The 18,468-nt window shown below is 40.8% G+C and overlaps 1 protein-coding gene across 3 annotated transcripts in view; it reads left to right on the forward strand.

The window, feature by feature from the left end:
• Positions 1 to 17,837, forward strand: part of deptor (DEP domain containing MTOR-interacting protein) — a 43,269-nt gene extending 25,432 nt beyond the window's left edge. For all 3 annotated transcript variants that reach the window (XM_049583384.1, XM_049583383.1, XM_049583382.1), the window contains exons 6-10: positions 563 to 745; positions 1,328 to 1,465; positions 4,299 to 4,369; positions 5,554 to 5,658; positions 13,646 to 17,837. In XM_049583384.1, the coding sequence (XP_049439341.1) occupies positions 563 to 745; positions 1,328 to 1,465; positions 4,299 to 4,369; positions 5,554 to 5,658; positions 13,646 to 13,768 (620 nt within the window). In that variant the 3' untranslated portion in view covers positions 13,769 to 17,837. The remainder of the gene's footprint in view (positions 1 to 562; positions 746 to 1,327; positions 1,466 to 4,298; positions 4,370 to 5,553; positions 5,659 to 13,645) is intronic.
• The last annotated feature ends 631 nt before the right edge of the window (positions 17,838 to 18,468 follow it).

An 18,468-nucleotide genomic window follows, 5' to 3' on the forward strand; every position in this document is an offset into this window, starting at 1 on the left:
CCCAGGACAGAATCAGTTTTCCTGATGAGGTTATTGAGTCTGTTCGCATCAGTTGCATTCATCCTGTCATAGTGTGTTTAGTCTTTGGGCACAGAGGACTGCTGTTTTCCTGTATATTCCATCTTATGTTAAAAAGAAACTGTAGTCCCAAAAAGACTGCTGAAAGACTTGATATAGAGTGATAAGAAAATGGTTGTATCTCAGAAACTAAAAAGAGCACAGTCAAGTATTTGGTATCAACAAATTAAATATCAAAGATATGCATACTTGTGCAGTGACAAAATTATATAGGAAACATTTAATGAACACAATGAAAGTGTTTTTTTCCTCATTTTTCAAAAAACTGGCTTTGACTATTGATAAAAGTGTGATTTTTCATGTGATCTAAACATTTCAAAATGGTGTCGATAGATACTTGTTCAAAGTTTCAAAGTTTGTCTGTTACAGGCTTCAAGATTTTAGACCAATCAGAACAAAAGATGTTGCATTTTTCCTTCACTGACTAAATACATACAATACAAATGGGATTATTTACCCCCTGTCTGTTTTTCTTTGTCACCAGTCACCAACAAGCACCACTTTGTCGACGGCCCCCTCCTCTACCAGTTCAGGATGAATTTCCGGCGACGGCGGCGGCTGATTGAACTTCTTCACGAGCGCGGCCGCAGCATCCCCGAGAGTCATGACAGCCCCTTCTGTCTCCGCAAACAGAACTCAGATGGAGGCAACACAAGCTTCCTCTCAGGTAGACACCGTGCACCATGTCCAGTTTATCCGTTCTTCAATTAAAGACAGACAGAAAACTTTCAGTGTGTCCATTACAGTTTTCGTTCTTTGATTTCACTTTAGAATTTAGATGCTCTCCTTGGTTATTGGATTCTGTCCTGTATGAAATAGAATGACATATTGACCCCTATTACGTTACCTTCTGTTGACACACACCCACACATATGATAACTGGTGTCCTTGGTGGTATCTGCCACATAAAGATAAGAGTAGAGCTGTTTGTGTTTCTAGGTAGAAGAACATGGTGAAAACTGTCATGTTCTTCAATTACATTATCCAGTTGATTTGGCCTCTATAAACATAAGTAGATAATTGGAGATAGTGGTCGCAGGGGAACAACTCTGACTTAACTGAAGATGGCGAACAAAACAGGAAAACAGATTTACATAACTAATGTTACATTTTTTTGCACAGTCATGAAAAGTTTAATCCGCTCATTAATTTCACTCTATATCCGAATGTATTGCATTCCCCTCCTGCTCTGTCTTTTACTCTTGTCTGTCTTCAGTCTAACATGTCCCTGTGTCTCTGTCTGTCTCAGTGAGTCCCACTAAAGAGATTAAGTTGGCGGTCGGAGTTCGGCGGAGCAGCATGAGCAGCAGCTGTGGCAGCAGTGGTTATTACAGCAGCAGTCCTACGCTCAGCAGCAGTCCACCTGTCCTTTGCAACCCCAAATCTGGTGAGATGACATGGATACATGCATACATTGACCTTCTTTACACCTTCATTTGAATGTGTTTTGGGTGGTCGGATTGCAGTCAGATAGTGCTTGACTACATGAAGATACAGTGTAAGTGCACTCAAAATGCATCGTGTTCTGATCGGTCAAATCTATCTATCTATACATCTATACATCTATACATCTTGCAGTGTCACAAGCATGAACCTCTCATATGTGAGTAGATGCACACTTCCTGTAGATCTTCAGTAATGATTCCTGGAAAGAGAAAGTATTTTTTTGCTCTTTGAGCACCACAAGCTGAGTGCCATCTAGTTCCATTATACTTGGGAGAAGTCCGATATCTCCACAGCTGACATCTCCAGCACTCTACACCTCACACCAAAACAATTTCGGCTGATAAGTAGCTCTACAGGTAAGAGATAAAATATGTATTTTTGATTTTGGGGTGAACTGTCCCTTTAACATTCTTGTAAGTATAGAAATACAAAAACTCACAACAGGCTACACAAAAAATTACTCTATCCACCTCCTGCCATTTATTTCATCGCAAACTATAAACTGGCTTCACTTTATTTCAGTGGACTTGAAATGACCTCGTGTTAACTGCAGAGGAAGATCGATATGTGCTGCTGGTAGCGAGTGATAATCATGCATATCATTTAGTGGAGTTTTGAATGAAGTGATGGCCTTTGAGCTGTGTGTGTTTGAGTGTGTGTGTGTTTTCTGCTTTGTGTGTCTCTACTACTGTGAGGTTTTCCTTTGATGTGTCAAATCCAAACAGGGAGTCCTTGACAGAGTCTCTTTATAGCACCAGTGCCCCCCTCGACATGAGTACTCACAGACGCTGTACACAATGAACAGGAAAAGGAAGGCACACACACAAGAACCGACACACACACACACACACACACACACACACACACAGAAATCCCCTCAGCCTCACATTAACCTTGGTAATTGTGCACATCACACAATGCGAAGATAAGGACTTCAAACATATAGAACATCCACATTAGATGGTACAGAAGTGGTGGTATGCATATATTGAGCCTGACAGAAAATAACAAAGATGGCCTCTGATATGAAATGACAGATGATCATGTATTAATGAAATAAGTTGTCCTCAGATCAGATCAAGATTTCCACAGAGAGATTATGGATATGTCCAGATCAAGAGAATAAAAAGGTCCCTCTCACTTCACTTCCTGTGTCTTATCAGATTAGAATGAAGTACCACACAGACCACAAGCGATTCGTCAAGATCACATACTTTTGTGCTCTCAGGTTTGTGTGGAAGGAGTTAATGCAATTTAAGTTGTTTTGGAACTTTTAGCAGTTTGACCCAGTATACTTTTGCCCACGTTTTCTCAATTTATAGGTGTTGTTTTCTGAGTTTAAAACTATATGAAACAGCTGTGTTTAAGGTAAAATGCATACTCACCTTTTGTTTCAGATTCATAAAGAAGTGTGCACAGTTGGTTCTGGTTTCTAAATCTCAATCTTTGCTTATTAGCAAGGGTGTAGGTTTTGTTTCTGTCAGGACACATATGAAATAGGGGGTTTGGTGGTCCCCTGCAAGAAAATGTAGAGCATTAAACACTTAATTTCCAGTATTCTTGTGAATTTTTATGCACTAATTTGTGCCTTTTCTGCATCAAAGTATGCCGTTAATGTCTTTAATTTTGCTAATATAAAAGTCTTCTGCCGCTGTGTTATTGGGGGTGGGGGGACAAATTAACATGTTCTAAACATTGAGGGGAATGTGTGTCTCCCCTGAAATCTTCCCTTTTGCTCATTTGACAAACAGTTGTCCTAAAAGTATTGTGATTTCACCAAAGATAATTGGTGAAATCACACCTACAGTGAAGCCTCATCCATTCGTTCATCCAAAGTGTTCCTGTAAACCATAATCATCAGTGACATCTTAGTGATTAAACCTCAGAAAAGTGTTCAGTAGTTATTAAGTCAACACACTCAAACACTTTAAGAATTAATAATGAACAAAACAATATTGAAAAAGACAAACACAAGCTGACTGGGTGCCAAGAATTAGGATTTTTAGTAGATAACTACAAGTTTATTAATTGGCATATTATTGATTGTGTGTGTGTGTGTGTGTGTGTCTGTGTCTGTGTCTGTGTCTGTGTGTCCGTGTATGACAGAAACCCATGCTCACAGTGATAGTGGCTTAAAACATCAAAATATCTAATGCAATTCCATGTCTTGCCTCATCTGTCATTTCCATTTCACATGAAACCACATGCTTTGGTCTGAAGTATGTGAGATGTGTGCAATCCTCAGCACACATTCCTCTTTAATATGTTTATGTGTGGTAATTGTTGTATGCTTGGTACAGTGTGTGTGTGTGTGTGTGTGTGTATTTTGTCTGTCTGGCTCCTGGTTGCTGACCAATAAGCTACATCCTACCAGGTCTCTGTTTTATCACATTTTGAATCATTTCTACAAATACAGTGAATTTAAAATGGAATTGAAAATCATTTTTGAGACAAAGAAGTCCAGTAACAGCTGGAGTAGGGTCATGTTGAAGTGAGTAATGGTTAGGGGAAGTTGGAGGAGGGGGAAGGGGAGCTATACTGTTTCAGGAAGCAGTGAGCCTCCGGGTCCCGTTAGCATGTGACTGACATTAGAACTTTCTACACACTTTTTAACCAACAGTGTTATGTCTGTGTGTTTTCAGCTTGTGTGTGCATGTTCATTCCTGTTTGCATATATTTGCTCATGTATATGGTTGTACCTGATTATCAAGGTAGCAAATAACAGTGTGTGTGTGTGTGTGTGTGTGTGTGTGTGTGTGTGTTTCTCTCAACAGTTCTGAAAAGACAAGTGAGTCCAGAGGAGCTGCAGACACCAGGAGGACCTTTTATAAAGAAGACATTCACTGTAGGGGACACACACAAACGCGTGTGCACACACACACACACACACACACACACACACACACACACACAACTGAGCTCTGACAAAGATTAACCTTCAGCGTGGATGTTTTCACACATACTCACAGTCACACATTCCCTCTCACAGACACACACTTGTAGACACATGAGGCAGAGCACTAAAGTCCTGTGCACAAGCAGGATCTCTGGCACATGCACACACACACACACACACACACACACACACACGCACGTGCAACACACACATTTCACTCTATAGTTTGTCTCAGATAAATGTGATCATCTATGTTGGTGAATATGTGAGTGTGTGTTGGTGCATGTGTACACATTTATATGCTGCTAACCAGATTGCTCCAACAAAGTTTCATTGTATAACACACAATGACAATAAAGGATTTGTCTATCACACTTCAAGAACTGAAAATTTTGAATAAGATATTATGTGTGCAGTATTTTCTAGACATGGTTGCACAGTGTGGATGTTTGTTCTTGACTTTTTGGGGACAATATATGATGGAGAGAATCCAACCACAAAGGTCCACTTAGTGGCTAAAACTACAAATTTTGCAAAAACAGTACATCAGGGATGATGTTTTTTGTTGGTAAGCTTGGAAGTTAGCATCACCGTGGTTCCCTCGACAAAAAGCTTATGGGATTTTTCCACTGGAGTTTAGATTATTGCAAAAAATAAACTCTGTGGCACATAAACATTCATGATACTTACAATTTTTGTTAAGCAAGACAATCTTCTCAAATGCACACCTCTCTTAGGGTTTTTTTATGTGTAGATGCAATTGACAGAAGTAAGAAGCTAACCTTAGGCTATAAAGTCACCACCACAGCGAGTTAGTAAAGCTGTGTTCGGCGTGATGATGTGCTGTAGTGTCTTTAAGCCTCTCATTAACAACCACTGTTTTTAAGACACATAAAAGCTTCAGAATTCACAAGTGAGGTGTTTACTGGGGTATTTCATGTCGCAGAACAAAACGTGAATGTCTCTTCAGCTTGTGTTAATCACAGACCTTATTTCAGGCATCTAGCCAAAAACCCATTGACTTTGAGACGAGGGAACTCGAAGTGCTAAAATGCCTTTCAAGTTTTAGGACTTGTGTGCTATAAAAACAGTGAGATGTCATCTTATCAACATGTGCTCTTGTTGTTCTTCAGATTGTCGGTGACGCTGTGGGCTGGGGGTTTGTGGTGCGAGGCAGCAAACCCTGTCACATCCAGGCTGTGGACCCTGGTGGACCTGCAGCTGCTGCTGGCATGAAGGTAAGAACAGGAGAGATGGATGTAGTCCTGAGAGCACTGTGAGCCCTCAGTGGGTCTCCTCCATCTATCTCTACGTCCATGAGGTAAAGATGCGGAGAAAAAAATGAAACTTGCATCCCTTCATCTTCTGTGATTTTATCACTCTCTTCCAGACTGTGCACCCACAATGCAATATGAGCCCGTGTTGTTTACGTCTGAGAGATTGAAATCAAACTTAATGTTTGCCTTTGGTATTTGAGATAGTTGTGCTTCCACTGACAGTTGTTGTTTGAACAGTGTTTCGAGTGGGTTGTTAACTATGCGCTTATATAAATATACTGTTATATTTTAGTGTACACTGTGAGTGAAATGTTAGAAAACAATGAAAGACAGGAATAGGAGCAGAATAGAAAGTATAGAGACACATCCTGTGTTGCGGAGGATGGTCTGGACAGTAGCAGAGAGGAGCTGTAAAATCAGGAAGCGTGTTGAGAGAGGGAAAAAGTCACAGAGGGAAAACAGGGTAATGATGGCTCTGCTGCCACAGCTGGCATGAAGGTATGTAAGTAGAGTGGCAGCGAGGAATCCTGGGAATGCAGAGCATGGCGACTTAAGCCACAACATGGAGAGAGGAGGAGAGAGCAAGGACTGAATGAAAAACTGTTGGAAAAAAGCAGCAGGAGCCAGAGAGATGAGCAGACAAACGCATAACTTGGAGAGTAGACATGAAGTTAATGAACTGTTGGTTGTCAGCATTTGAATGTTGGACCAACCACTGCTAACATCCAGAAGGCTTGAAATTAAAAAGTGAGCATTCAGATGTTTCCTCAGGCTTTGAGTATCATGTAAGTGTCCAAAATGTCCGCATTTTATTACAGAAACCCAAACGTGACAAACATAGAAACAGAATGAGGGTGAAATAGACATTGAACTTTTTGTTGGGGACATTTGACAACAGAAGTGGCGATTGTTGTTAGTTGTTATGGTGACAGTACATTTCATTGGGGCTGTAAAGTGTGTCACACTCAATAGTTTGAGAGCTTGTTCTCCTTTTGTCTGTCTTTTGTTGATGCTAATCATGTAGCCTAGATCTATCATTACATTCATAATCATCAACATCTGTGTGTTCTGGTGTGTTACAGAGTCAACAGTCAAAACTCAAAGTATATCTTTCCATTGTCTGACATTAGGGACATAGATGACGAAGCCAAACATGACAAAAGACTGTGATTCTCTTACCAAAAAAATAGGAAGCAATTAAATCCAACAATCCTCAGTTCCTCTCGAGCAAGAGACCCTTCTCACTTTTGTACAATTCCTCTGCTCGTCACTGCAAAACCTCACCTCAGTGAATTAGCCACTTCCAGCAAGTAGGTTTACGTTGAGGAAAGTCAGTAAAACAAGCAGCAACCTCTGGGGCTGAAAAATGAAGTTAGCACAGAAGTAACCAAAACTGCAATTCCTCTGATGGCCACTTGAGGCTGGCTCCAGAAGCCAGTCAGGCCCCTCTAGACACCCATGTTGGAATACCCAATTTTACAGCAGCAATGAACATGTTTACAGCCTGGTACAAAAAACAGTGATGGTCTCTGTAGCTAATTTCCTCCTTCATGACGTCTGCACGGGGGTGAATTTTTTTATAACTCACCCATTTATGTTTTATTACGCCTTAAAGTGAGGCATAATTAAGGGCGGGCCACTTTGACTGACAGACTGTCTGTCCTCAGCTCCACCCCTCGCTCCTCCACAGCTCTAACCTTTCCCCTAAATATGGTCAACTTTGCCTCCAAAAATCCAAGATGGCGACGGCTGAAATGCTGAACTTGAGGCTTTAATGAGTGAGGTTAAAAACGGTAACTACGTCCATTATTTTTACACAGTCTGTGTGCTACAGTGGTCAGAAGATGGCCACCACTCTGATCATCCTGCTGTGTTGATTTGAATGGGAATATCTGTTATACTCATTTTGTTTCTGTGCTGACAACCCTTAAGAAGAACAACAACAACAAAAAAAGTGAGCTACAACCTTTTACCATATGGGAGATTGAAACAAATGTGAGGTTTTTTAGTTCGAACTGAAAAGCATTGCAAAGCTACTGCTGTTTTCTCCCCATAACTGCAGCAAAATTGAACTTTGCCGACTAATTAAAGTGATGTGAGGGAGAAGACACTTGAGATGAAGAGTGAGGAGTGTGAGGGATGAGGAAGGAGGCAGAGGATCTTAAGTATTAGCACTGAAAGAGGAAACGGTTGTCGGAAGTAATATCACTTCTGCTTTTTTTACCGTCAGCTGTCATATTTTATCACCATGGGAGCACGTGTCATAGTTCACAGTCTGTTATAAATGTCATAAAGTGTGTGTGTGTGTGTGTGTGTGTGAGATTAGCTCCGTTGACCTGAGGATGATTGACTGATTGTGAAACCTACTGTGAGGATGTCATGTAACACTTTTACTCCAAACTTTAAGTCATTTTCATTTTTGGTTTTTGTTTTTTATTTATTCTGAGAGGCAGCATTATCTTTTATATGCTGAGGGCAAAAAACCCAAAACAAAACCAGGTCATAAACGCCTGAGATTACATTCCTAGTATTCAGCAGTGTGTGCTACAGCATCGCCAGTATATCGCCAGGAGTTCATTGCACTCACTGCCATTCCTCGAAGGTTACTCCTGTTCCACCTCACCTGAGTAGTTTTATTGACGTGCAATCAAGCACTAACACGGGGAATGCTGTGCTGTGAGGTGTTGGCACTGCGGTCCAGGCAGAAGGCCAAAGGAGTAAAAAGCATCATGAAGCTCTTCTCATTCCTCATCGTACACACATGCGCTGTCAAACACTCCGTATCTCTTCCTATCTTTTTCCACCTCATGCAGACACACACATCAACATCACCCTAGCCATAATGGATCTGAGCACTTACGTAACTGTCCGATACGTCACTGTTAGAGCCTCTTCTAATGCACTTTTATAAAGCTGCAGGATGTGTGTTTGTCTCACTTTGTGTTCATTTGTGCATCCTGTACCCTACTGCGTGTTTGCACACCATTATGTGTACTGAACAATATGTTCTCACATTATTTCTACCACATGGATGTAACCACCAGAGTTTTTCCATTTGAAAGATTTTTAACCCTAAAATTGAACATTTAAAGATTAAAAGATTTAGAGGTTAGGTGAGTCAGGCACTGGAGCAAGTTGTGATGTAAAAGTACTCTAATACCATGTGTAAATTTTTTTATGTGACATTTAATCCCATATTTGAGCACATTGATTACACCAAAGACACACAATTATGAACAGTTACAACATGCATAAAAGATCTAATAGTCTGACTCCCTCTTAAAGGAAAAGATTAACATTTTAGGAAATACTTTTCTGCTTGTTCTGCTTGCTAACACCCTGGACTCTTGTCACTAGTGCCTTTTGCACTGCCTGTTCAAGGCAAGAACACTTTTATGCCACCTCACCTTGCTGCTTGGTTTAAAAGATACAGAGTTGTCTCACCTTTAAGCTGGCATCGGAGATAGTAACATCACTGAAACAATGTCTGTATGAAAGGGACGGCAGGCAGGACGAGATCCTGGGCAGCACGGTTGTGATGTTCTGGCGACGTCTTATGCATGCAACAGAGGAAAAGCTCAGCCATTATTTAACAGAAACAGTAAATGATTGTTATTGCCTTGTCAATGCCATTGTTATCGTTCAGAAAGTGCTGCTGTTGTTTGGATCTGTGTAAAAATGCAAAGGCAGCATAAAGTAGGGACTTCGTAGCGGCCCATAGCGCGATCTCTGTGTAAGAAGAGCTACCGTGAGGTTGCAAGACCACCAGATAACTCCAGGTTCACATTGCACGGCTGGCTGACCAGTCCTGAGTCGCAGAGACTATGGTAATCTTTTGAGTGTTCATACCTGATGACGTGTGTTTCTGTCATCAGGAGTCTTGCCAACTGCGTTACGACCTGTGTGTGCACACTACAAGATTTCTCCACCGAGCCCTCACCAACAGAGCCCCAGATAACACGGCAACGTCACCAAACTATGTTTTGTCACACGTGAACAAAACAGGATATTATGAGGTTCCCCAGCGCTGAACTCTGCTCGTCAGCATTGATGTCCGACAGCTTGGAGGTCTGCAGGTGGTTTGCGCCCTGCTCTACTGTGGATGCCGCCATTGTTGTTCTCACTTCCCTGCCTGGCGCACGGGAAGTGATGTGTTTTACGTCAACTTGCCGGAGCTAAAGTGGGAAGGGTGCTGCTTTTTGTTTTGTTTTGTTTTGTCAGTGCTTCATCTGTATGTGCAGGACGCTGATGTTTTCTTCTGATAACTGTGTATGTTCACAGTTGGAAAGAAATATTTCTTTAAAAAGGATTTGAGGAGAGACCATAGTGACGGAGCAAGAGTTTTCTAAGAAGTGTCCGAGAAGAGTTCCTGGAGTGGATACTTCAGATAAAAAAAAGAAACTCTGTGCTCAGAGGAAGAATTAAAGTAAAAAAAAGAAAAAAAAAAGTTGAGGAGAGCGCCCCTGAGGGCGGAGGAGATGTAGCGAGCTCAGCTGCAAGCATTCGTTATTAGCACACATTGTAATTACTGTCACTGCCACACAGGGGAGACAATAGACCCACACTACGGCTTCAAGCCTCATTAGTCGACTCAACTAATTTTAGATTCTAGAGGTTTTAGAAATTTCTGCCAGATCGCCTTTTGTTTGGTATTCAGTTTAAGCCGGGTCATGATGTCTGATGAATTGCCCAAATTATTATTGATCTTGCTCTTGGGCGATTGGTTGGATTTCCGCTGTTCATTCATTCTTGGCAAGAAAGCGGATAAGCCACACCAGCCAGGGACCCTTACGGTGTGTGGTTTCAATTTAGTCAGTTAGTGTTTCTCTGGCGTTCTGATCCCTCAGGGGACGTACATGCAAGTATGGCCTCAGGTCATCTATCACCTGAGTATCTATATTCTCCACATGCAGCTGTTATTGCAATATGAATATCTCAGCGTGGCCTCCTCACACGTGTTGTTTATTCTCTCCCTATGTCTTCTCTTTATGCCAGTTTCTCTCTCTGACTTTAACCCTCTGAGTGCAAGGAGCCATTCAGTCCAGCTGGGCCCCAGCCAAGACTAACAACCCCACAGGCTGAAAGGAGAGAAGCATCCATGGGAGAGAAAGATGGGGGAGGTGTTGGAGTTGGAGAGAGTTAAAGAGGTTGAAAGGAATGGTGGAACATAGAGAGACATGAATAGAAGTGGAGAAAAAGAGAGCGTGTCCAGAGGACTTTGACTTTGCAAGAAGTGGGATGTAGGCTCGAGAGGTTAATATGTGATTACAGTGAGAGACTGAAATTCCTCTGTAGAACAGGATTAACAGTCTGACCTTTTTTTTTTATTCTTTCCCTCTATCACTCTTAATCTCTTTCCCCTAATGCCCTCTGCCTACTATGATCTGTCTTTGCCTGAAACATTTACAGAGACCAGAAAATCATCAAGTAGCAATTGCTGTAGAAAAAAACAAAAACAAAAATAGCCACCTTTATGTGCATGTTCTGTATGTAACACAGTTTATGTAAGGAACAGTCAGAGGGTTTAAAGAGCTGCTCCTGGTAAACTGTTTCCTGAGTCAAAGGCTCATGAAACACATCTGTAAAAGTTTTTCTTCCGTCACTCAGCAGTCTGCGTCTGCACTTTGTTGATTTATAGGCAATATAAATATCAGAATGATTATGTGCTTTTGTTCTCTGGGGCACACCTCAAACCTTTATTTGCATCTTGGAGAGCTTTTGGAAAACTTTTTGGAGCCAATAAATTGGGGTGTGTGCGCCTGCAATAGCTTGCCAAACCAAACCACTGCAGCAGCAGAAAAAGCAGCATAATGTTGCAAAAGCAGCAGCGAGAAGGCAGCTCCGACAACAAACCTCGCCTCTATCAGAGCTGCTGAGCTGGAGCGGAGCTTGAATAACGATAAGGGAGGCGGGACGCAGGCATGACATGGGAGTGATTTGAGCGTGGCTGGTGTCACTTATGTCAGGCAACACTGTCAGTGTTTATCTTTACTGTTGGAGCTGAAGCATCGCCTGGTTGGTTTTTTGTTTGGCTTTGTTAGCTGCAGCACTGCGAGTAAAGGAATATTGTGTCAAACGATATTGTGTCAAACGTTAGTCCTCTGTAAACTGAAAATGTGGTTCTGAAATATTGGAAGCTTGCTCCCTTGTAGAGGACAACAGCATGGCCGGATTAACCTGTTTGGGGGCCTCAGGGCAGAATGACCTTCAAGGTTAAAAATTCATGTTTTGTCATTCTGTAACACAGGGTTGCATAAACAAATGCAAGTTGTAGTCACTTAAACAGTACACAAGAAAACAAACAAAAACACTGTTTTGTGGTGGAGCACAGAGGATGAGTCTCACAGCCTGAGGAGAAAAAAGCTGCTCTGTAGTCTGGTGGTACGATAGCGGATACTTGTGTATCGCTTGCCAGATGGCAGCAGGGCGAACAGGCTGTTGCTGGGGTGGATGTTGTTGAAATCGCCTTATGCAGAATGTAAGCAAAAATATGAAATAATAAAGTTCTGCTTGACATATAGTTTGACATTTTGGGAAATATGCTTATTTGCATTTTTGCAGAGAGTGAGAAGATTGATACTACTCTTATCTGTCCTTCACCAGGCAGTGGAGACTGCTGTAAAATGTCAAATATCCTGACGGTAGTACATGAGACAGATAATTTGTTAAAAAAAATCATCTTCTTCCTGGCTTCAGGAAAAGCTTTGCAAACACAGTGACTGAGAAACAACCGCCAGCAGTGAAGGGACTGCCCATTCCTCTTTTGCTAATAACGGCATACATGGCATAGACAAGTAAACAGAAGAAGGTCAACGCTGAAAAGCAAGCTAAAGAGAGAGTGCCTTAGCCTGTATTTATTTTTAATCCTTTCAGGTCTTGTAGCTCTCTCCATCTCAGAGAAGCCGCTCCCATGTTTACTATCGTTTAATCTTGGACTTGGTTTTAACGTCAGTCGTCTTCTGTTTACTTGCCTTTGCCTGGTATGCTTTTGTTGGCAGTGCAGCATTAGAGCACACTGCATTAGAGACTCCTCTTCGCCCCAATTGGTTGCTTTCATTCAGGTGCAGTGAATTCTTGCAAATACCATGAGAAGCACTAGGAGGAGCCAATAGATTATCCAGTTCATGTACTACTGTCAGGATATAGTGACAGTTTCAGCAAATATGACAAAAGTTATATTTTAGGCAAGAACACTTTAGTCAAAGAAAACTTTATTTCCATTTGCAATATTATATTTAATGGTATAGCTCTGTTCTGGGGCCTCTCTACCTTTCCGAGGCCTACACAGAAAGCCTCTTCCACACGCCTACATGGAAAGCCTTAAGGCAGAGAGAGCACACCTCTCCGCCCTTCTTGTGTAAATAAAGAAAGCCTGAGGTGGTGAGAGCAAACCTCCCTGCCCTTCCATGCGCCTACATGGAAAGCCTAAGGCAGGGAGAGCAGCGTCAATGACAAACAGAAATGACAGAAAAGGGGTTGCGGGTTGCAAAGCAGCTTGCAGAGGAAGCAGCAACAGTTGGCAGGCCAGAGCATTTTAAACGGGGCACTCTGAATGAGATTTGCCAATTGGTTGCATAGAAAGGAATCACGTGATCAGCTGACTCCCCTCCATCAATCAGCTGCTCCATCAGTGGATTGGGTTTTTTTCGCAACAAGAAAGCTAATGAGCTTATTTTCCAAAATGACAAACTATACCCTCAGTACACTGCCAAATACACTATTTCCACATCACACTATCATCTTCCCAAAGCTCAAAGGTGAAGAAATAATTTTATTCCCCAAAGACAGATTCTCAGTGGACCTGTAAGTCCATTACTTCTCTCTTACTAACTGCTTCTATCACTTTCACTTCCAACAAAGTTTGACTTTTGTTTGATTGGTGTGAAAGACGATAGCATTTGGACAAAGCATCAATCATCTCTCCCCTCTCTGTCCATCTTTTCTTCAGGTGTGTCAGTTTGTGGTGTCGGTGAACGGACTGAACGTCCTCTCTCATGACTACCGGACCGTCAGCAACCTGATCCTCACTGGACCCAGGACAATCGTCATGGAAGTGATGGAGGAAGCCTGAGGAGAGCCGTGAGAGAATCCCTCATAGATGAGTAGTGCAGTAATAACGTGGGACTAGAAGGTTTAGTACTTGACCTTAAAACCACAGCGACAGAGCAACGTGGACGACTTGAGCCGCAACTCTCTCTCTGTCCCGACATTGTTTGGACAAGGTGTCTGACTGTGAGACGGAGTGTGTTTAAGAATGTGAATATTCAAGTCAAGTAAATGATTCAACCTGTAGAAGAAACACACAGGTTGATTTTTTTTTTCTTTGAATTTGGAGACGCACACGTAAAACAGGGAAAGTGCAAGAGCCGACACTTGTACAGATGTTAATCCGACTGCCCACAGAGACTCTCAAGTGTTGTTGAAGAGACCCCAGACTTTTTGTGTGGAATAGGATGACCCATGTTGGCTGCTTTTTGTTTGGATTTGGAGCGGTTTCATGAATCTGTGGCTGACCATGACCAAGTGTTTAAAGGACGAGAGACTGAGTTCTTCAGTAGAACCAGGAGATGAACCGGTACAAGCTGAAAGTGTAACAATAAGAAGGACTATTTCATGCTGACACATTCAGTGACCTCTCCCCCAGTTATTTCCAACAATGGACCTGCGGCAACACTGCCCTCTGCTGGAAGGCAGAGACACACACACACACACACACACACACACACTCACACACAGAGGAGCATTTCTATTTCAACGACATAAATCACATGTCTTTGGTGTCGGGGCGTTTTTGTTTTTTCTTTGCTTGGGGAAACCATTGTGTTAAATAGAAAGAGACACATTTCTACCCTTGTGTGCTGAAACAAATCGATGCCCAGGTAAATGTATGTGTAGCTGCTGGGAATTAGTTAGTTTACAAGATAAAAAGTGCAGTGATAAACAGTATGTGATATAAACAGGCACAATGTACATAGAAGAGTTACGAGGGAGTAAACGCACAAACAAACTGAAGAAGTCCTGCTTTAGAAAAACAGTGTTTATCAGGTGAAGCCTCATAATTGTGCAAATTAAGACAAGCTGCAACACTGAGAACATTGGAGACTTTAAAGATACTTGCTTTATGAAGGGTTAATAACCCCTTATCTTTATTAGTATCCCTTAGTTTAGATTTTTTAAAGAAATACTTGATATGCAAACCAGAAACTTCCACAATGACATAATGTGTCATTATTTGTAAGAGGTTGTTTAAAAGAATAGAAACTTAAGGAGTAAATGATCTCTGTCTTACATACTGTTGAGATATTCTTAACTCTCAAATATTAGGAAAAATTAGAAAATATTTCTAAGAGGGGTTGCATTTATTGTTTAAAAAATGAAAGGTTTGTTTCATAACAACGGCAATGCCAAATACATCCTAAACTGTAATGCCAACCAAATATAATTTGGAAACTTAAAAGATTTTCTTGCAGCAGACATCGGAGTCAGTTGACCTAAAATATAGAATATACGTCTATATATCCTTTGATGTTAGAAGAATTAAAGGGTGAAATGACTATATGAGCACTTGAACTATTAATCATTTGTTTTTAACAAACGCACTTAGGTGACAAAAGCTTTGTTTATGTTTAATAATATTTCGATTTTTAACATGTATATGCTTATATACAAGATTTCATTGTTGATTTTTGTATGCAATCTTTATCAATTACTCACCCTGTCTTATATTGAATTTGGGATGGAAAGTGAATTAATTCAAGTCATATGGCTCCATGTTTAACAGCAATACCATATCAAAACACCTGTTTACAAACTCTCACACAACTCGTGCAGTATAATCCAAGACACTTTCACATAATCTGAAGGGTAGCGTGCCTGTGCTGTTCATGCACGACTGGATAAATGATCCTTGGATTACACTGCGCGAGTTGTGTGAGAGTTTGATGTTTTGATATAGTTTTGCTGTTGTGAAACGTGGACCCCATAGACTTCAATTCATGAAAAATGTTTGCCTTTTTTGGATTTTTCATTCACTGTGGAGACATGCAAAAAGAACAAAGTTTTCTTAAAGAATTAAGCATAACACGGGGTGAGTAACTGATATACAACTGATCATTTGGGGTTGAAGTATTCCTTTAAAAAGGGTTATCTGAGAGTTAACTGCACTAAAGCAGACCTGACATTTAGATAAATGTATCATTAGAGTCCAAAATAACATCACGAGAATTAACTGTATGTTTATAGACTGTGCCATCACGTGCTTAGACATACTAGCATGAGGAGACCACATTTAAAACTTTACGATAATAAAAAGAAAAGCATGGACAAGTGATGCACATGTTGCTCATACAGCATGTGTCTGTAATCAATGGCTGAGCGAGTAAACACTTGTTTGTTTTAGACAAAACAACACTGCCTGGTTCATAGAATATATACTTAGTTTAGTCCTGAGGTGACATTATTACTAAATACAACCTTTTTTATTCAACATCAACATATATTCAGGAAATCTGTATTGACAAACTGTTGAATGAACACAGACTGTATGTCACAGTAAACTGCCTCCAAGTCTCAGAAGTGGACATCTCATTGTTTTTTCCCCTCAGTATGCTTCGATGTTGTAAGCAGTGAAATGCATGATTCCTGTAAATCTGTGCTTATGTAGCATTAGCTTTGAATCCAAAATGCTTCTTCAGTTAATTGACATGTAGGACTGAATTATCTGACGGATCATGTCAGATGTAAAGTAGATTTGGGCCTTCAAAACTCTTCATTTTTAACATGCTTTCTGAAGAACAAAACTGAAGTTCAGTTTATAAAATTGTAGAATATTTGATGTTCTCTGGCTGATAAACATTAATGACATTTTGTCATAGTTGGATGCCGATCTCAAAACTGCTCGCTCATGTTGTTGGGTGATGTCATACAACACACTGTTTTCACATCATGTAAAGATCATGGATAGTTTTGGTTTTGCTGAGTTTGGAGGAGATATAATAGGGACACAGAGGTGTCAATATTCTTCTGTACTTTTTCATATTGGTTGTTTCTTTCCACACACCATTCAGCAGGGAACATGACGAAAATCACTTCCTCTGCAGACATTAGTGAGTCATCAATCAAGAATTTACATTAGTCTTTAACAGCTGATATCTACACCCATCATGGGTTCAGTTTTATTTTATTTTTGAATTAAAGATACACTATGCAGGAAATGTCGGCTTCTGTTTGCAAATATTATCCCCAGCAAAAGTAAACGTGAAAACTAACCTCAGACTGGCGTTTTACCTTGCCAGTTTTTCAATGCTGCATCTGTGATTTTTGTAGCTTCCTCTTGAATGCTTGCTGCTTACGGTCTGGCACCTGGTTTCTAGTCCTGACCTCACCTGTGTGCTGTGTACGGGAACATCCTGAACACAGCAAAATGAGAAGTAAATAAGAAAATAGATGCAAATGGCAGAGTCTTTGCAGATAAATACATCTCCACACATCTACTGGGTCATAAGTGATGATGAGGGATAAGAGGGATGACCTTTGCATGAGTCTATACATTGTTTTTTATTTATTTTTAAATGAAAATCCTGCATAGTGTACCTTTTAAAAAACTCACCTACCCACAGTTTTAGACACAGTATTTGTTCTTCTAACTGTGTCTGGAAATGATGTGGTTGAATAGCTGCGATTCTTGAGGAGAGGGGAGACGTTGCTTGTTTGTCTGAAGGCATGTATGAAAAAGTGTTGAAGGAGTTCTTTGGGGTCATGGGTTGGCTGAAACGGGTTCACTGACTGCTCGACAATAAGCCTGAAAGCATTTGCCTTAAGACCTTATTTTGCTGCTAATCATAGTCGGTGGTCATCTAATCTCCTGTTCCGTTCCCCTAGATCTGTTTATCTCTGGCTGCGTATATTAAAAGTGCTCGTTGTATTAGGCGATCATGCGTCAGTTCTGTTGACAATCAGTGTTTCAAGGGCACCACTTTAAATAGCACAACAGCAGTTTTAAAAAGCAATGGTCAGACAGAATGTACTCTCCGCCATCCTCTACATTGTGCTGTTGATATTGTCAGTTTTGTACTTCATCTTTGATGACTGGTTTACTCATCTAATTAAAGGGATTCTTTTACTTCACGTTCACCTCATAAGGCCGGTGAGGGGCCCAAATATTCTCAGTGTGTTTTATTTTCTGGGGTATCAGAGATTGAATGTCGGGTTTGACAACAGTATAAGCTCACACAGTACCACAGTCTGTTTATGACAAAGCAGCTAAAGCTCATTCTGATGTTCTCGTGTATTTAACAGTTGATTAAGTGTTTAATAAACAAAGTGATTCTACTCTGTGCTTATGGTTTCATCTCCAGGGCAGCTGGACATCTTTGTTCTTGGTAATTGATGTGATTTAGGCTCAGATTTTGGCTTTTTGGGTCTGATTTAGTGCTTGTTCAGTCCCATGAGTGACTGTGCATGTCTAAAAGTCACACAAAAGGAGGTATTTTGTTTATATAATGATAAAAAAAATATTTTTAATGGAAATATAACTACTGACTTTAAAAATGAGTGTCTATCTAGTTGCTGTCTGCAATTCCATTGGTGTAAATTTTATTGTTTAGCAGAGGTGTGGACAGGAGTCTCAGATTTGATGACATTGGATTCGACTTGACAAAATCAAAAAAGACTTTGACATCAGTAACTTGGGACGTCACTTGGACTTGGAACCCCCAAACCCAAAGTTTAAAAAGTGTATTAATGAAAAAGTGTGCAACAAATCAACTCCTC

The sequence above is a fragment of the Epinephelus fuscoguttatus genome, linkage group LG8, assembly GCF_011397635.1.
Source record: "Epinephelus fuscoguttatus linkage group LG8, E.fuscoguttatus.final_Chr_v1".
NCBI classification, from domain to species: Eukaryota; Metazoa; Chordata; class Actinopteri; order Perciformes; family Serranidae; genus Epinephelus; species Epinephelus fuscoguttatus.